The sequence below is a fragment of the Grus americana genome, chromosome 5 (assembly GCF_028858705.1).
Source record: "Grus americana isolate bGruAme1 chromosome 5, bGruAme1.mat, whole genome shotgun sequence".
In the NCBI taxonomy this organism is placed as follows: domain Eukaryota; kingdom Metazoa; phylum Chordata; class Aves; order Gruiformes; family Gruidae; genus Grus; species Grus americana.
The window spans coordinates 5,228,026-5,245,804 of record NC_072856.1 but is presented as its reverse complement, the minus strand read 5'-3'; the positions used below and the strand labels follow the sequence as shown (position 1 = coordinate 5,245,804).

General features: G+C 39.1%; 1 protein-coding gene across 2 annotated transcripts in view; it reads right to left on the bottom strand.

The window, feature by feature from the left end:
* Positions 1 to 17,779, bottom strand: part of NELL1 (neural EGFL like 1) — a 291,418-nt gene that overhangs the window by 97,457 nt on the left and 176,182 nt on the right. For both annotated transcript variants that reach the window (XM_054827828.1, XM_054827829.1), the window contains exon 14: positions 16,658 to 16,780. In XM_054827828.1, coding sequence (XP_054683803.1) covers positions 16,658 to 16,780 — 123 coding nt within the window. The remainder of the gene's footprint in view (positions 1 to 16,657; positions 16,781 to 17,779) is intronic.

The window sequence follows — 17,779 nt, the reverse complement described above, 5'->3', positions numbered from 1 at the left end:
CTACAACTCAGTTAGCTGGTTGTTCTATGAACCAATTATAAAGGACACCCTCAGGACAGTCCAGAGGTCCTGCCCTTTCAGCAGAGGCTCCTGGGCAATGATGGCAGCAATTTGGAAGTCAGAAAGAAGAAAAAAAAAAAAAAAACCAAAAAAAACCCACACCAAAACAAAACAAAGAAGAAAAAAGATAATAATCAAAGGCAATCCAAAACAACTCCAAGGGCTACAGTCTGTCCACTGGCTGTATCATTAAAATCAGAAAGGAAAATATGAGACAAGAAGGGAAACAAACAATTGCATTATATCGCTTCCTTGGATTATCCTGTCTTGTTTCTCACCAGTCTGCACACTGCAGCGATGGCTGCGGGCAGTGTTTCCATGCCCTTATTAACTGGTGTTCTAAGACACCGACAATAATGTGTACAAAATATAGTCTCCGTTTGTTCTGTGTACAGAAGCACTGAACAACTGGATAAATCGGGGCTCCCACAAGGGAAAGGAGACAATTTTGACCTGACCGATCCGATTGACTGGATGAGCACTGAGCAGAGCGTGGATGAGGTTTCTGTATCCGTCTCACAGAGTTACTGAACTTGCTCGATTTTCCCTCCCCCTATATATTTATCAAGTCAATATTGATCACGTTACACGAAAGCACATAGGGACCAAGCAGCTGAGCGGCACACCACAGCAACACAGAACTCACACAGCCTGGATTTGAAGGGATCACATCAAAAAGGCTGATGGAAGCAAAGGCAGCCCATCCACGTTGCCCAAATGCAACAAGCCAGGTTTTCTATCACCCCACCCACAGAAAACATCACAAAAAATGGTGTTAGTTTCAGAAAATTTGTCCTAACACAGAAATTCCATAGAATACATTATCAGTATATCAAATCTATACAGCATAGCAAATGCCTCAGTCAAAAAAGAAAACATTAATAAACCATACTTTTCCCTTGCCCCAAAATCCAAGTAATTGCTGTCAGAAACACACGCAACACAGTGCAACAACGCTGCAGTATTGGGCCTTACAGGCTTCCTAATCATTTGGTGATTTATTCTTATGCTATAGACAAAGCGGAAGCTATTCAACTGATACAAGCCACGAAAGCCGCTCTGCATCTTAAGAACTGATCACAGTATGTATTTAACTACATAATGAAAACAGTTTCACGTCAAAAGATGCTAGAGTCAACTCTCTTTTTGATTTGTGGGTTATATAGTTCTCATTTCTTTTAAAGCAATTGACCAGCTCAACAAATTATGACTGTTTTGCACTGAAACGTACTTGAATTTCCTACTTTTCATTTAACAATACAAATTCCGGCTTCTAACATACATTTTTGAAGAGGCAGACTTGCAATAAAACCGTATTTGGTAACGCAGCAGTCACAACTCAAACGTAACAAGAATATTGCAATTGTGTTGCACAAACGCTTCCTTCAGCATTGTTTAAATGCACAACTACGTACTGAGATTAACAAATACGATCTGCAACTGCTGAGGATCAGATCTGAACCTTCCAAATGTCTGCACTGATTTCAGGCTTGGAAAACAAAAATCACATTAAGCTTTATGTTAGTTCAAACTTACAAGATCTATGTGTCTTCACGTCATTTTATACCCAAGTACTCACTTCCCTGCATCCTTGAAATAACGCAATAAAAAGAAAAGAGATTTCATGTCAGCAAGTTGACATCACAAGTAAAATGCAAATAACCCCGCTAGCAGAAGATATTTTTATATGATCTATCACCAATATAATTATCATACATTCATGAGAAGGTCTCACCTGACTTACTGGAAGACTTTTCAAATTATTGCAGTTTAATGAGAAATACCTAACATGACTGAATAAGGTTGATTATTTAACTGGGTACTTTCATGACAATGCAGGTAGGCTGGGTTCAACAATAACTCTGGTAATTATATTAGCATCTTAATTACATAAAAATAATAGTCGAAACATGACAGAAAATACTAAATTGACTTCAGGTTACCAAATGCAAAGAAAAAAACCAGACCTCACACAATTCTCCAGATACCCGAGGTAGCACTGAGCAAGCAACAGGACACGACGCTGGAGGCAGCGAAGCAGCTGCCCTCCTTGGCTCCGCGGGCACGGCCGAGCTAACGCAGCTCCGCACAGCCCACCACGCACGGGGCTCGGCGCACCCTCGGCTTCCGGCCCCCAGCGCCCTTTGCGTGCTCCGGCCATCACGGCACAATCAGAGCTGCCCACGATACCGGGCCACGCTCCACTGCACAACGTGATGTTCTCGATCTTCTCCCTTTGCTAAGCGTAAGCTGAATTCAAATAGCAGTGCAGGAAAGTTTCTACTTTCCTCCTTTCTAGTAAGATCACTTCTTTTCCGACATTTCCACATCTACAGCCATTTATCACTGCACACGCTACAAAGGCCGTGTTAAAACCTTTGAACGTGTGTTCAACAGTCCTCACGAACAAATGTCACTGACCACATAAATGTGAATAACTGCCTGCATAGGCACCAACTTCAGCATCCTCTATCTACTGCACGTTTCATAAACTAGTGTGTTACCAGCTGTAGGGTTAAAATAATTTCCCTTAAATTAGAAGTATTTTCTTCCTTGTACAGCAGAGTCAGTCTGTGGATGAGAGAAGTGCTTAAGCGGCTCAGCTAAGTGGAGATAAACGTTGCCTTTGCAGCACGCCGACATCGCCAATATGAGACACGTGAATGTAACCTATGACACTTCAGAGCAATCAGTCCTGCGGAGCGTTTCAGCATTGCAGTATGCTGCAAATAAACAGTGGTAAGTGTCAGAAGAATGCATGTATTCTTTAAACGGCACGAACAAATTCTTAATGAAAATGCTTTTTCTCACGATACCTGCAGAATTTCACGAGAAGTAACAGCTTAAGCTCTTGCAGCAGTTTGAAATATTATCTGTCAAATGTAATTTTCAAGGCAAGAACAGACTATCTGTCCTCTTATATATTACCTCATTAACATGTGCCTAGCATACCTACCTAGAACAGATGGGAGCCTGACTGGACCCGTCTGGTATGACCTAGGAGACAGTTTACAATGTTTAGCAGAGTCGCAGTGTCAGAAAGAACATTAAGGTTTCAATAACAATTAAATAACTATATTCAGATGCAAATACACCACGCCAGGTTTGGTAACATTAAGCTCAGCCACATTCTACAGCACAGTTTATTTGCACTGAAGGCCGGCATATTTCTCACTGACTGCTGGAACACAGCAATATAAGAGATTTTGAAGCCTATACAAAAATCACAGTTCAGAGCTTCGAAACACATCATAAAAGTACCTGAAATTATATTTCAGGATGTATATCGTACTTCTGTTTAATGTGCAATCTTCAGTTTTAAGTACTCAGCACAAAGAAACACTGCTTACAAATTTCTGTCGTCTTCCTTTATCAGTGGCAGTTAATTACATTTGTTTTCATGCATCTGATTTTATGCGTTAAGTATAATTTACTATATTGCAAGATGTAACTCTCCCAGTAGACGTCCAGACCAATAGGAACAGTAATATAAGCAATATATAAAAAGGGAAAACGTATAGGGAAAGATCCAAAAAAGCACAAGCATGCCTCAAATGCAATGTGGACAGACTTTAGGCAACATCTAAAAATGCCATTCAGCACTCTTCCTCAGCTCTTCTCCCCAGGCTACTCGCTGAGCCCCATTAGAGATCATAGAATATCTCAAGTGGGAAGGAACCCATAAGGATCATCCAGTCCAACTCCCTGCCCCTTGCAGAACTACCTAAAAACTAAACTATATATGACTGAAGAGCATCGTCCAGATGCTCCATGAACTCTGACAGGCACCTGTATTTTGCACGGAAACCTTGAGACGCTGCATAAACCTTTGGCACACAATGAGGTGCTGTCACAGCTGGAGTAAGTGGAAAACAACCTGCCTCAGTCTGTGTGGGACTCCCAACCCCCCTGTCCTTGTGCCCAAGTGCCCTAAGAGCCTGCCAGGGAGAACCACAGAAAGCGCTGACTTCCACAGAGAGGAAGCCTGAAGCCACACAGGTCCGCGTGACTCAAGGCAAGGGGGACGTGTCATTACCAATGCCCTGCGTAATTGTCTGCTGCCAAAGCACTTGTCCAGGAGTTGAGAAGGTGCGAGGGTTAACTCTCCCTCACTCTAAAGGAAATGAAAGCCAGAGCTTCGCTTCTTTCCAAAAAAAAAAAAAAAAAAGCAAAACAAAAAGCACCATGGCAAGGGAAGCAAGAGAGATTTCCCATCTTTATCCCCCTCATCCCCCAACAACCGAACACGTGGGAAACACGGGAGCAGAACAGCAAGCGCGAGGATGCGTAACTCCCCGTGTTAGTGGTTACAGCAAGCAGCCATAAGATGGGAAGTATATTGCCTGTCCTCTACTCCAGCTGCGTGCAGGTGCCTTTTTGTTTCTTTTTCTTCCACCTGATGAACATTTAATGCAATGGGTTCAAGTATTCAGTAGATCAAACCTTAACATCTGAGCTATTTCTGAATTCCAGTGCTTTTACAGCAGTAAAAGAATAAATAAATAATGGAGCACTCAAAATCACTTGGCAATAACCATTAGCAACCACTTACAGATTCCCACTCATTTTTATTTTGGCTTCGACGACTTCTCTGTGATGTCACTGAAAATTAGTTTCTAAATCTTCTTCTAAGCCCACCCTATTTGCCGAGGATTCAGAGATAAGCGATAGGTGGATTTGGCTATTCAGTTATCCTTTCTTCAGATAAAATGAATTCAACCTCCCCTTGATGCCCAGAGCAAAAGATGAACGCTTACTGTCTGTGTTTATTCTAACCTGTGTGATATAAACACAGCAAAGCACATTCAGCATGAAACTAAAAAAAACTGAGTGCCTAATTATGTGAGTAGTCTCATTGGACTCAATCACTTACTTTTAGTTAGACACATACCTTGCTCAGTCAGGTCTAAAATTACCACATTAAGAATTTTCTCACTTGCCTCTCTCCGAAGGCTAAGGGAATACTGTGCTGTGCATGCAGGACTGATTTGATTACCTCAATCTTTTATTGGGAAATAACGTATGTCATGGCAATGTCAGATGACTATTGTTTCCTTTGTTCTGTTCAGAGGGAGGAAATAATAGGTGTCAGGAAAGCAGTACAACCATGCGTCTCAGTAATAAAAGTGGCATATTAATGAGCATCCGTAAACCATTATAATTAATGCAGGGGAATGGATATTGCCTACTTAAACTCTGCAAGTGTTCCAGTAGCTCCACACCCAACTGCCATTTTATTCCATCCCAGGGCTTTCCACTCGCAGCAGCTCCTTCGCAAAGCCATCAGACACTGTGAAATCATATGCTCAAGGGAACGGGTGGATACATTTTAATAGTACAAGTGACAGTTGAGAACAGTTATCCAGTCTGTTCATCGGTGGCAGCAAATGCATCCCATAATCTATGGGAAGCATATACTTATACCCTTGAGGCTACAACATAATTAACAGGCTACAGAGGAAGATGGATAAAATGGACGTGCGCAAAGAAACGGACGTGTATTGCTTTTATTTTCTTTTTTAAACAACAAAGGTACATTTGTGAATTTTACATCATTTTAAAATTTCAAGCCCTGCTTGATATGCCTGTGTAGCACGTAGGCTTCAAATAAATAGTTCGTTTTGAAGTTTAGCTTCAAAAATCCAGACTGACAATTCCCGTCTTTAGGCACACAAGCAAAAAAAAAAAAAAAAAAAAAAAAAAAAAAAAAGAGAAAACTGCAAGCACCATCAAGGTGACACACTAAGATGCCTGAGTATTTATTAGCAGAATACCAACACAGGTCACACAGCTCCGGCCCTTCAGGAATACCTAAATAAAAACTCTTAGTTTTTATGGCATACAAATTGTTCATTTTCACTCTTAGATGACTGAATTTTAAACCACGTTGAAAAGTGGGACCCCTTCAATTCCCACCTCTACTTGGTTTCCTTTAACTTCTCATTCCCTCTTCACTTAATGTGTTCTAAGCTATTTTAATTCACATTCTTCTTGTAGTTCGTGTACTGAATTCACCTAATAATTCATTTTGATGATACAATCTTCAAAGCAGCATTTGGTTTTTTTAGTAGGTTCTGGAATAGATTCTTTTTCACCGCAACATTTCTTTCAGGTACTATTCGCAGTATACTGTTTAAGCCTGCCATTAGTCTTGTACTTAGCATATGCTCGCTTAGCATAGCCACATTTATTATTTTTATCGTTGAACACTTTAGATAAGAACTCTACACACACGCAGGGGTGCCTCAACTTTTCAGCATGTTGCAAAGGCTAAAGCACCAGCACCACTGTGAAACAGTTGAACTGGAGAATCTTTCCAGATAAAAATATGCAAATTATCCCATCAAACGTCCTGCATGGCTTCCAGATTTGCCATTCCCAGTGCTCAAGAAATAAATGCAACCTCCAAAACTAGTAAGCCAACCAGCGTAACTCATGCAAACAAAGTAAGCAATGCCTACATGCAGAGCAACCCAAGTATTCCTTACTATAAAATACCATTTTCAGTGATGTGGTCGAGTAAACCATTTGTACTTAAGTTTTTCCTATGCTGGGTATCTACCAGAAGCTGCATTGTAGCAAAAACTCTATCTGTTTCTCAAAATAAGTAACAAGTGTGTGTATATACATATATATATTTTTTTTTTTTTTTTAAGACTCTCCCCTGTCCTTGGGTCCCCAATTTGACACAGCGATTGGAAGGCTATGCCTTTTGCCATGTCTCTGAATCATGTCAGGTTGTAAATATTTACTCACACCCTCTCAATATTCTTCCAGCATTCATCACGTTCCACAATGGTGCGTGAGCCAGACCGAGACAGGAGAGGACAAAGCCACAGAGCAAAGATGCAGCTGGGGAGCAGAGGGAATGGGAAGACAATGAGGACTGCAGGAGCTGCAGAGAGGAAAGGCAACTGTAACACACACACCTACACACCTGAAACAGAATCCCTTTTCCCACATCCTCCTCCAATGGCAAGACCACAAAGAGTAACATCATCCTCCTCAAGTCATGGAAAAACATGAGAGCGCGCGCGAGCTACTGGCCCTTCCTAAAAATCTGGACAAATGCTTGAACAACTAAACCGCCACACTACGCTGATACCGGAGAGCTAATGTAAAGGCAGCGAAGGTACATTGTCACCCCATTGCATTCATTGGATAAGAACAATACAGATTATTTTCTGAAGGACCTGGTAACATTCTAAATTCAGTACAGATACTGGGACAGTAACTAATAGCAATAGGGTGACACAAAGAATGACAAAAACAATAAACACCGAATACCTACTGTCAGGACTTCATCTCCTTCATTGATTGATGTGTCTATGCTGTGCACTGAGGCAGAGGGACCAAAAAACCCCCAACACCTGGGATTTTATCAGTAAGGACTGTATTTCAGCAGTGGATGCAAGTGACTTAAGATTGAATAGGTGACCTAAATTTTAAATATCCCCAAATGCTTGATTTTGTAGTCTTAATGTTTCTTTTGGTTTGATTCCTTAGGTATTTTTAAAATACTTTTGACAGTTTCTGCAGAGGAATCACAGCCTGATGGTTTAGGAACAGACCTGTCAGTCTGGGAAGAGAGTCTGAATCCCGGACCACGTACTGACTCTCTGTGTCACGTTTGACAAATCACTTAATGTTTTACTTTGGTTTACCGTAGTGTGGGAAATTCCTAGGAACCGGAGGCTGAAAGAAGTTGTCTGGCTGGAGTCTATTCCACTGCTATGGTAAAGAACAGCCCCACAAACCTCAGAGACCCCCCCTTTGTACAAATGAAAAATACATAAATGAATGGCTAATATTATCCCTACCCAAAAGGGATTGCATCTCAGCCAGAACACAAAAACAAATCAACAAGGTCATTTCAGAGGGCTTACTAGCCCCAGCATCCTCTCTCTGACTACAGCCCATAATGAATGTCAAGGGAAAGAACGGGGCAAGGATCTGGTGACGCTTCCTAAGGATTCCCCACGACCTTCCTCAAACCAATTATTGTGCACCCACTGGTTGGGGTTTTCTTCTGACGCGCAGCAGCTTTTTCAATCTGCCTGGCCTCCTCACCGCCTTGTGACCAAGGGTTCTCCTGATTAACTATGTGCTGTGTGAAAAAGCACCTCCTTCCGCACTAGGGTGACAGCGCAGCGGTATTGCTGTTCCCAAAACCAGTAACTGCAATGCTCTTATTTTACATTTGGGCAAGATATTTATATTCAGTTTTCAATATTGTTTGGTTATGCTCTACAGGGAATAGAAAGAATTTCATGGTTTTGGCATCCTCGTGCTTTTTACCGTGCTTGTTCCATATACATTAATCCTGAAATGGTTGCACACTGTAACTGATTTTACAAGAAAGAGAGCACTCTGTGCTATTGTGCTCCTATTGCAGCACAGAGTCAAGCCCACGCTGCAACAGGCTTTGTGCGGCGATCTATTTCAAGATGCTCTTACCGAACTGATTTTTCCCACCCACCATGACAAAATAAGTACTTTGTTCCAAATAATTGCACGGCAAGCTCCCAGGGCAGGCCAGGAGAGACACAGATCTAAGTAGACTGGGTTTCAAACATCATAAGGATTATGAGCTTAAAGCAGACAGTACTGCAGACCAAATGACTGACCGCAATGTCTATTGCTTTACTGTCAAAAAACCAGCAGAGCATAGCGAATGAGTTCTTTGAATGAAGGATGTGTTTGAGGACTTAATAATTAATTTTTTTTTGTTGTTGTTGTTGTTCAAATTTTAGATTTTAATACTACAGGAAGAAAGAAAATACTAATTTGGGTAACATGAAGGAACCATTCTAGTAGCACTAAAAAGCTGCTTCTTGACTTCAGGAGACTCTGGATTGGGTTCCTCCAGGGGTTCTGTGACACAGACCTGGGAGGTGCTACACCTGCTGCAAACAGGAGTTACTGATTGAGACAGCCTCGGACAGAGTGCAGAAAATAAATACAATGTATGGTGCAGACATTAAATATACAGTAAAACCTTCACATTTTGGTTTTATTAACTACTCTTTTAAAAAAGAGAAAGCAATGAATATTGAAATAGTCTCATGTTCCTATACAACCCAGTTTTACCGCCCAGGAGATCGTGGGGAACATACCTGTTAACTTGTCATCAACCTTGTAATTCTTTCATACATGCCGTATAGTACCTTGATCCGAGAGTGAACTGCTGATTCTTAAACGAACCCACGTAAATGAAAGCAATAGGAGATAACAAGCAACTGAGTCAACAAGAGAATCTCCCATTCAGAGTCTGAACCTAGGAACCCTCATAAACCTTTATGAGTAGGTCTGCTGGGCGCTTGAGACTTACTCATATAAACAGAAAAACCTGTCAGATCAAGTTTTAAAATATTTCACTTGCCGATTAACTACAGCATTTCCTTCCTTTTATACAGATACAACAGTTGCTCTGGACTGGACTGCTTCCTCAGCAAGCACAGATCAGTGCTACACTCTTTTTAAATTAGCTATAAATCTAGAGCAGTAAGACAATCTGTGACAGCAAAGACATCAAGATCTGGATTCTGACAAGTTAAATTAATCATGGTTTTTAAATGATCTATTTCCATAACTGATGTGCATTCTAAATCATCTTGAACAATCTCATACATAGAACAGGACCCAATCAGCAGGAAATATTGTGCCTTTAGAGAGGCTATAAAATTGGACCGCGTAGCGGTGGATATGTATAGCTTAGCTCTTAATACGAAAATAATTACGCCTGAATTTCAACACCTCACATGACTAAATCTAGGCGATGATGTTTTAAAGGCAAGAAAAAACTATCATTAAATCATCTTAATTTCATCAAAATAATTTTAAATCGTTACAGTCCTAAACCAAACAGAGAACAACATTAGAACTGAAGAAGCTGAAAAAGTGCATGCCAAATAATTTACACAGGGAGTTTATATAACTCAAAAAACAATACACAAACATAGCAATTATGACAAATGTACCACACTTGATAACTATCTAATCACAAACAAAATTACAGAGATTCTTATATTAAAATGTCAATTTTTCATTTTTATTAATACAGTGGATTTAAGACTATAGAAAATTTATTGGCTTCAATCATATTGTCTTGATTCTGAGTCCAACCACGTTAGTTTTAGAATGATAAATCTAGATGAATTCTAATTGCACCGTTGTTTATCTGTATATTGGTTTTAAACTATTAAATCAGTTACATCTAGAATGCTTCACCCCAAAAGTATGACCATGCAGTGTCTTACACTTTCCATGGCATTCTTCACGTGTGCTGTGACACCAAAATGCATGTGAATGCGCTCATCTGCTTTTGCGGTGATTTATTCACTACGTATTAGGTATAAAAAAAACTACACAAAGCTCAAGACTGTGAAGAATGAAGATGAAAATCTCAATATGAGTCAAAACGCCTATATTCTTTCATGAGACTTGTGAATATTACACCAAAACAGCAATTAAAGCCGTGATAGGACATATCAAGCATTCAAAGCCTTACATCAGAGGCTATGGGGAAAGACTTGTTCCTTCCTTTCTACTTTAGTCTTGGCCTACATATTATTCATAACGCACTCCAATGCTCCATAAAGGCTTTCAACTCCACCTCCAACAGACACACACACGCAAAAACCATAAACCTAAGTGGCAGTTAGTCACCTTACAGTGATCTGATACGCTTTAATATCAAGATATCAGCATGTCTGACTGTCTCACATTGCTGACATTTAAAGTTAATGCTGATGACAATGTAAAAGGGACACAAAGAAGCAGACAACCCAGCACAGAAATAACCAAAGAGAATGATTTTTTTTCTTCTTCTTCTTCTTTCTTCTTCTCTTACTAAAAATACTCAAGTTTTTTTTCATAGCAGGTGAAATTTCATAACAGATGAAAATTTTTTTGTCTTTAGTCATCTATTTACTACACCATCACTACACTGCCTGCACATTGAAAGATATAATTTCTTTCATGGACACATCTTTCAGATTATTAAATACATTTCAGACTAAGAATTACTTTCAAAAATACCTGCTTGGAAACAAAGAAGAAAACTGCAATGCAAGTAAGCGCTCAGACTGGCATTTATTAAAACATCCAATTAGAATTTGTGATTAAAACAGTGTAAAATAGGCCAACTTACTGATTTACATCAAAACAGAAGCAATTTTCAAGCCTGTGATGCACTCTGGTAGTCAGTAAAAAAATCCGAGTATATTATGAATAAAGACTCCATATGATTATTGCCATTATCTCATAAAAGATAAGAGTATCTGTTCAAAATTTGGTCACTTTTCATATCAGGTTCCCAATAAGTTATTCATGAAGTGACCAGCAAGTTCATCTGTAACAACCATGCTTCCAAACACACTTTCCAAGGCAAATATATATGAAGAACCATAGTGCAATTAAGAAACTAATCTGGACTTCAAGATTACACCAGAACTGAGCCACTTAAAAATAATGGCTTTCATCTTTAAGACTCCACCATACACCGAGTCGTAATCCCTTAAGTGTCTCCTGTGAAATGCTGCAGAATATAACAGGGAGGAAAAAAGAAAAATCATATTCTATACTCTGGCAGAAATAAACCATTCCGCAGCCTGAATACTAATTAGAATAAACATTGTTTTGATTTCTGTTTCACAATACCTGGTGTTTCTCTGCCCAGGCATCAGTCATATTGCACACATTTGCTTTAAGGTTTATGACTCCAACTAAATCCACTTCATTTAATCATTCTAATAAATCTACACCTCAGTAGAAACCACTAAATGAGATATTAATAGCACACTAAATATACTTGTTAGACAGACTATACAAGTAAAATATAGAAGTACAATGAAAAATATTTGCACTTGTTTAAGTGCTAGACTTCTGTTCATTCCCCACTACAGACATACATGAAAAAAATTATTAGCGAACACACCTTGTCCGTGTTTCAGAAGAACTGCCCCTGTTTACCATCCCTGAGTATATTCAAGGCCACCTATATTTTTCTGATAATACATAAGGACTTCTATGGGCAGAATTTATACTTTAAAGCAAACATTTGGAACAAAATACCAAGAGCTAGGACAAGGCTTGCATACTACATCTATCTCTCCTTCTACAAAAGAAAACAACTGATTGCAACAAAACCTTGATGGTGTCTTGCACATCGTTCATGCTGAAAAGTCAGATCTATAGCCCCTACGAACTCTGGTGGGTGGGGTTTTGTTCCTTTGCTTTAAGGCATTTAATCCCAAATGCCATCAATTATCTTATGAAACCTGCTGATGTTTCAATATACCTTGGCTCCTTTCTTTGACTTCAGTCAGTGGTACAAGGCACAAGAATTATAGTAAACTTCTGCTGAACTGTAGGACTCTACGTCCCACAGCAAATATTCTCTAGCTTCCATCTCACTAAGGTAAAGAAGATGGTGGAGCACGAGGTTCTTTGTATTTAACAAATCGCACATCTCACTTCAACATGTCACTTCCACAGCATGTGGTGCAAGGCTGCCAAGTGGAACTGGAACTTACCACCACAAAAAAGCAGAGAAAGACATTTTCCCTGTACACAATTTCCAGCCTCCCAGATTCAAGCCCTGCCAAGATTTCACACAGAAGCACTGCAACAGCACACAGACCAAGAGGCTCTGTAGTCTAAATATGGGATTTATCTCTGTATTCAATATCCCTGGTTCTTCAGCTGGAGTCATGACAGTAAATTTTGTACGTGACAGAGTTTTACTCTCACACACACAACCCTGTCTACAGTGATGGGTTATTCACAAACCTGGTTGTCCCAGTTTCAGACTGCTTTCATCTAAGCATTGCCACCGAACACCGATTTCCTACAAGGTCCATTCTGACAGACACACTGCAAAGTGCCACATTGTGCCAGGTGGTTATTTGCCTGCTACACTTTTTTTTTTATCTAGTACATTCAGCTGCTAAACCAATTTTTATCACCTTTGCCTTTTACCCTAAGTTAACTGACTTTATTGTACTATTGAATCCTATCCTGAAGTTTAGTGAAATTCCTCCAATTGTCCTTATTCCACCCTCACCTATGAGTTCAATAATTCATTTACAGAATTCAAGGGAACAAGCATGGCATGAGTCTTCCGTTACCCACCTACAACTTCTTCTATTTCCTGAAACACTCTCAGTTCTTTTGAATTTTTTCAAAGTTTCCTTCACAGAAAAGAGCAATTTAACAAATTGGTAGAGTCAAGATCTCTCTCTCTATTCAACAAGTTATACCTCTGTCCTCTAATGGTGTGATTTCTTCCAACAAAGATTTCCCTATTTCACTTTCCATTTTCTGAAAAAATTCTGAGATATAATCTATCTGATTCTGGGTCCAGTACTCTGTCAAATGTACTAATGGTGAAGGCACAGCATTGTCCTGCCTTGTCACTTCAGCTCACCTCAGCCTCGTTGACTATCGTCAAAATTTCAGGTTCTTTCTGAGGTGCTAAAGCCCACTTCTTACAGTGATATTGAAAGCATCCATAGGAAGTAAGTCTCCTTTGTCTCTATTATACGGTCTCACCATTTATATATTGGTAACTATGTTTTTATAAAGATTTTCCTGTGTTGATCTCCACTTCTCTTTCCATTTTTATGTCTTTTCAACTATGGCCGTATCTATTTTAATGCAGAAGCACATTTGGTATCGGTCTGCGCCCTTTTCTACCACCTTGCTTCATGAGTTTCCACACCTAGTTTGATGCAATCTAGTCCTTAATTACACAGTCTAGTTTACCACATTTACAGTAAAGCAATTCCTTATACATTAGATTTATTTTTCTACTCAAGTGTGACAGCCTGATTACACAGATTTTAAAACAAAAATTTGCTTTCCTCTTCAACATTTGTTTTTTGTTTTTATTTCTAAATCCCCAGTGATCATAACATTCATATCCAGATTATGACTGTCCTTTTTATTGCTCCATACTTTTCACAAAAAATGCAAACATCACAAATTCCTGCCAGAGTAATTTCATTATATTTACCTGTAGTTCACAATGCAATTTAATTCAACTACACATACGTTTTCTTTTCTCAAATACAAATAACAGTATTCTGGGGGGGTTTATAAAGACTATCACAGCGTTATCAGTAAAGTCAAAGAGCAACATTAGTCTGATTTTATTTTTTCTAACGTTGCTGAAATAGATTGTTGAAATAGATTGTAGAATCAGGCAGAAAGCCAGTCCTTTTCTCTCATAAAATTATAAATTTTGTATTTACGGTTTTGTTGCACAATATTAATAACATTTATTGAACTGTAGAGATATGTTATTTCAGTATTAGTTGGAACAACTATTTTGTGTACATACACATCTGTAACACGTAAATGTTTAGAAAGCACTTACAGATGACTCAAGAAGAGAAATGTTTATCATATCTTCAGACAGTATTGCATTAAACTTATCATCTTGGCTCATATCTATTTCTTCCAGTTTATATCACCTGAAGATACAGCCCCAAAATTACTACAAGACATTATAAGCAGTTTATAGACGTCCTGACATGTTCACGCCTCTTTCCTCGTGCCAACCCTAGCATTAGCACAAGGAAACCTCTGTGACTGGTAGCTGATAACATATCAACATTAACCTTTCCAAGAGAAGAGGTAAAAGTGGTGTTTCGGGTGCTACCATGGGTAGAATGGGAACATTTCTTAAATTAGCAGTCCGAACTTGTAAAAACCTCAAGTGACCACAGAACCACAGGCTGAGAAACTCAGACCACTACTTTACATTGAGTGTTTTGCTATTTAATAAAATGCATACCGTTCTAATATTAGCCGGTTTGCCATGGTACCTATTCCATGCAGTGCCAGATTATTCTTAGCCCTAATGACTTTAATAAGCATTAGGCTGCAAGCCTCTTTCTATAATCTTCCATTTTCTTTTCAATTATTCTGACAGGGAAGAATATAAGAACATACTTTGTTTTCTCTATTTCCATGTACACCTACCTCAAAAAGACAACTATTACTGTATTCGCACGTGCAATTCAAGGCATACTAAAAAAATGTATGCAATATATGTTTTATCCACAACTCAGATTTCAACAGACCTTTGAGGGTAGAAGCATTATTGTATTTCTCCAGTGTAATTTCATTGCTTCAACATTACCAGATTAATAAATATGCAGTAGGAGTTTCGCTTTGAGTTTTTGGCACATTAAACCAAATATCCAGGTGTGCAAACGAAGAAAACCAGCGCGAAAACACAGGTTTTATGAACGAATCCAAACATGCCTGTTTCAAAGAAATATGATTAAGGGTTTGTCTTGTTGTATTATCCTTGGGGGGGGGGGGGAATCACAGTCAAAAGGACAGGCTGTTCACTCAGACTTCCCTGAAACTATAGTTACCTATGCCACAATTTACATTCACTCTAATCAAAGACTGAAAACATACCATAATGTGTTCTCCCCAGTATCACCTCTTGATGTTCAATATAGACAGACCGAGGTTTAGCTTGCCTACCATTTTCATAACATTTCTGTATTCCTTCTTAAATCTTTACAAATTATTTTACAGTTTTAAATACAATGATGCTCTTGTGGGGATAGACAGTACCCAAAGAAAGTCATATCACAAAGCAATCGGATGGCATATGCTAATTCAGCAGCTGACAGGCTAATCTTGGTGACGAACTTTAGGTTGAAACAAGAATGACATTAATCTTCCTTCTCCTTTCAAGGAATTGCTTGGCCAATTTTACAACATTCTGGAAAATTAATATCCAGCCTCTTGTGCCTCCAAACTAAGTACAAAATATTTTACCCTGTACGTTTCCCAATTTTAATAGTTGTCATTTCAAAAAAATTAAACATTAGTTTTCTATTACTGCAAATCTGTTTTGAAAGTCAGAAAGTATGCAATCCCAGACAAGACAAAAAATAGCTTTTTGAGACAAATACAATTCATAAATATGTGAGTTACAACTCAATAATACTTCATGACACAGCCCTAAGCCCTCACTAAGCCAACTAGTTAATGTATTCCCTCCTCTGGTTTTATATAACATATTTGCTTCTTTTTCTCTACAGAAACAAACCAAAAACACACCCTGAATGACTTATCACTTCATAGAAACCATGGCTGACTATCAGTATTTCTTGTTTACATAACAGAGAAATCTTGAAAATACACACTTAAAGGTAAAGATTTAAAAAAAAAAAAAATCCTTATTCTGATGTGAGTAGTCAAACAACAACCATATGATGTTAGCATAAAAGACAATTATCCTAATTTAAAAAGCATCTGACTAAATTTTAAAAGGCAAAGGTGATAGCACATACCATCCATAGTTTATAAAACAATGAATATCACTTAAAAGCTGAATGATACTAGCTCAAATGACAGTATTGGGTGACAGTAAATGTTTCCTTCTTGCCCAGAACTTATGCACAAATCAATCCCCATCATCTCCATGCATAGTCCATTTTCCAGATGATAAATCTTACAGCAAATCATTGACAGAATCCAGTCATCACAAGTTACCAGAACCTAGGTGACTGTCAGAAAATATTAATAGTCTGCCATTTTTCTGGTGTGGCTGGAGTAAGAGACTTACCTCGGCAGATGGTCCCATTCCCCACGTATCCGGGTTTGCAGGTGCAGCTATGTCCCCTGACAGTGTTAGTACAGATTGCATTCTCATCACAGTTATGCTGTCCGCTGCCACACTCATCATGCTCTACAAGGGGAGGAGGGAAGAAAAAAAAAATTGCAAGAGAGACAGTGAGCTTTTCAGTGTGATGATGCGGCACTTGAAAACCAAGTGGAGTAACAAGGTTGCCACAATGGCTGAACGCTGGGAGTCTGGCGCGGGAGTCAGCTACGGGTCTGCTTCAGTTATGAGACTCGACAACACGCGCATGGTGACAGTAGATTATTTAGGCACAAAAACAAAAAAAAAAAAGAATTGTCGAGAAGGCAAAGTAGAGCTATGGCAAATAACAGAAAAGTATCTGCTGTGAAGAGTAACCTTTACATCGCTGTCCATCACCAACAGTAACAAGCGTAAGCACAAGGTAAGCGAACACAAGAGAGGGACCCTAACAGCACATCCCTTAAATACACAGTTCAGTTGTCACAGCCACTTGCTCCAACGCATGTTGAGCTGACTCTGTCTCTAATAGAGCGTAATCACATTTTGCATTTTTACAGTACCATTCATAGCACCGAACCCCGAAGAGACTTCCAGACAAACGGGCCATATTTTGCTTTCATCCTGCAAATCTAACTGCTGCCACTGAACCTAATTTGCTGCAGCTCCTGCACTAAACTCTCCTGCTACATTTTCTTCTAGTAAAGCATCAGTAAGAGGTGGCGAGCTACCTGACCCTGAAGTTTCTTGCTGCTTCCTGCAATTACTAGGATCTTCCCTCATGAAGTAGGATTGCAAAAAGAAAACCCAAATATTTTACACCCTTCCGCTGGTGGATTTACAGTTTTGTTCAGGTGAATCAAGAGGATGCCATGAAATTTCTTAAAACCATACAAAGGACAACAGACACAATCAAAAATCAGAATCTGGAACCCTTCTCAGAAGTCTTCATTTATGCAACTGCAATCATCAGGCTAGTGCCCATATACTCAGAGGTAAAAAGGTGTCCCTGTCTGGAATCAGGGATTTGCTTAAATCTACCATTGAATAAAGGGGTGTTCAAAGGACTACAGACTAAATTTAGCC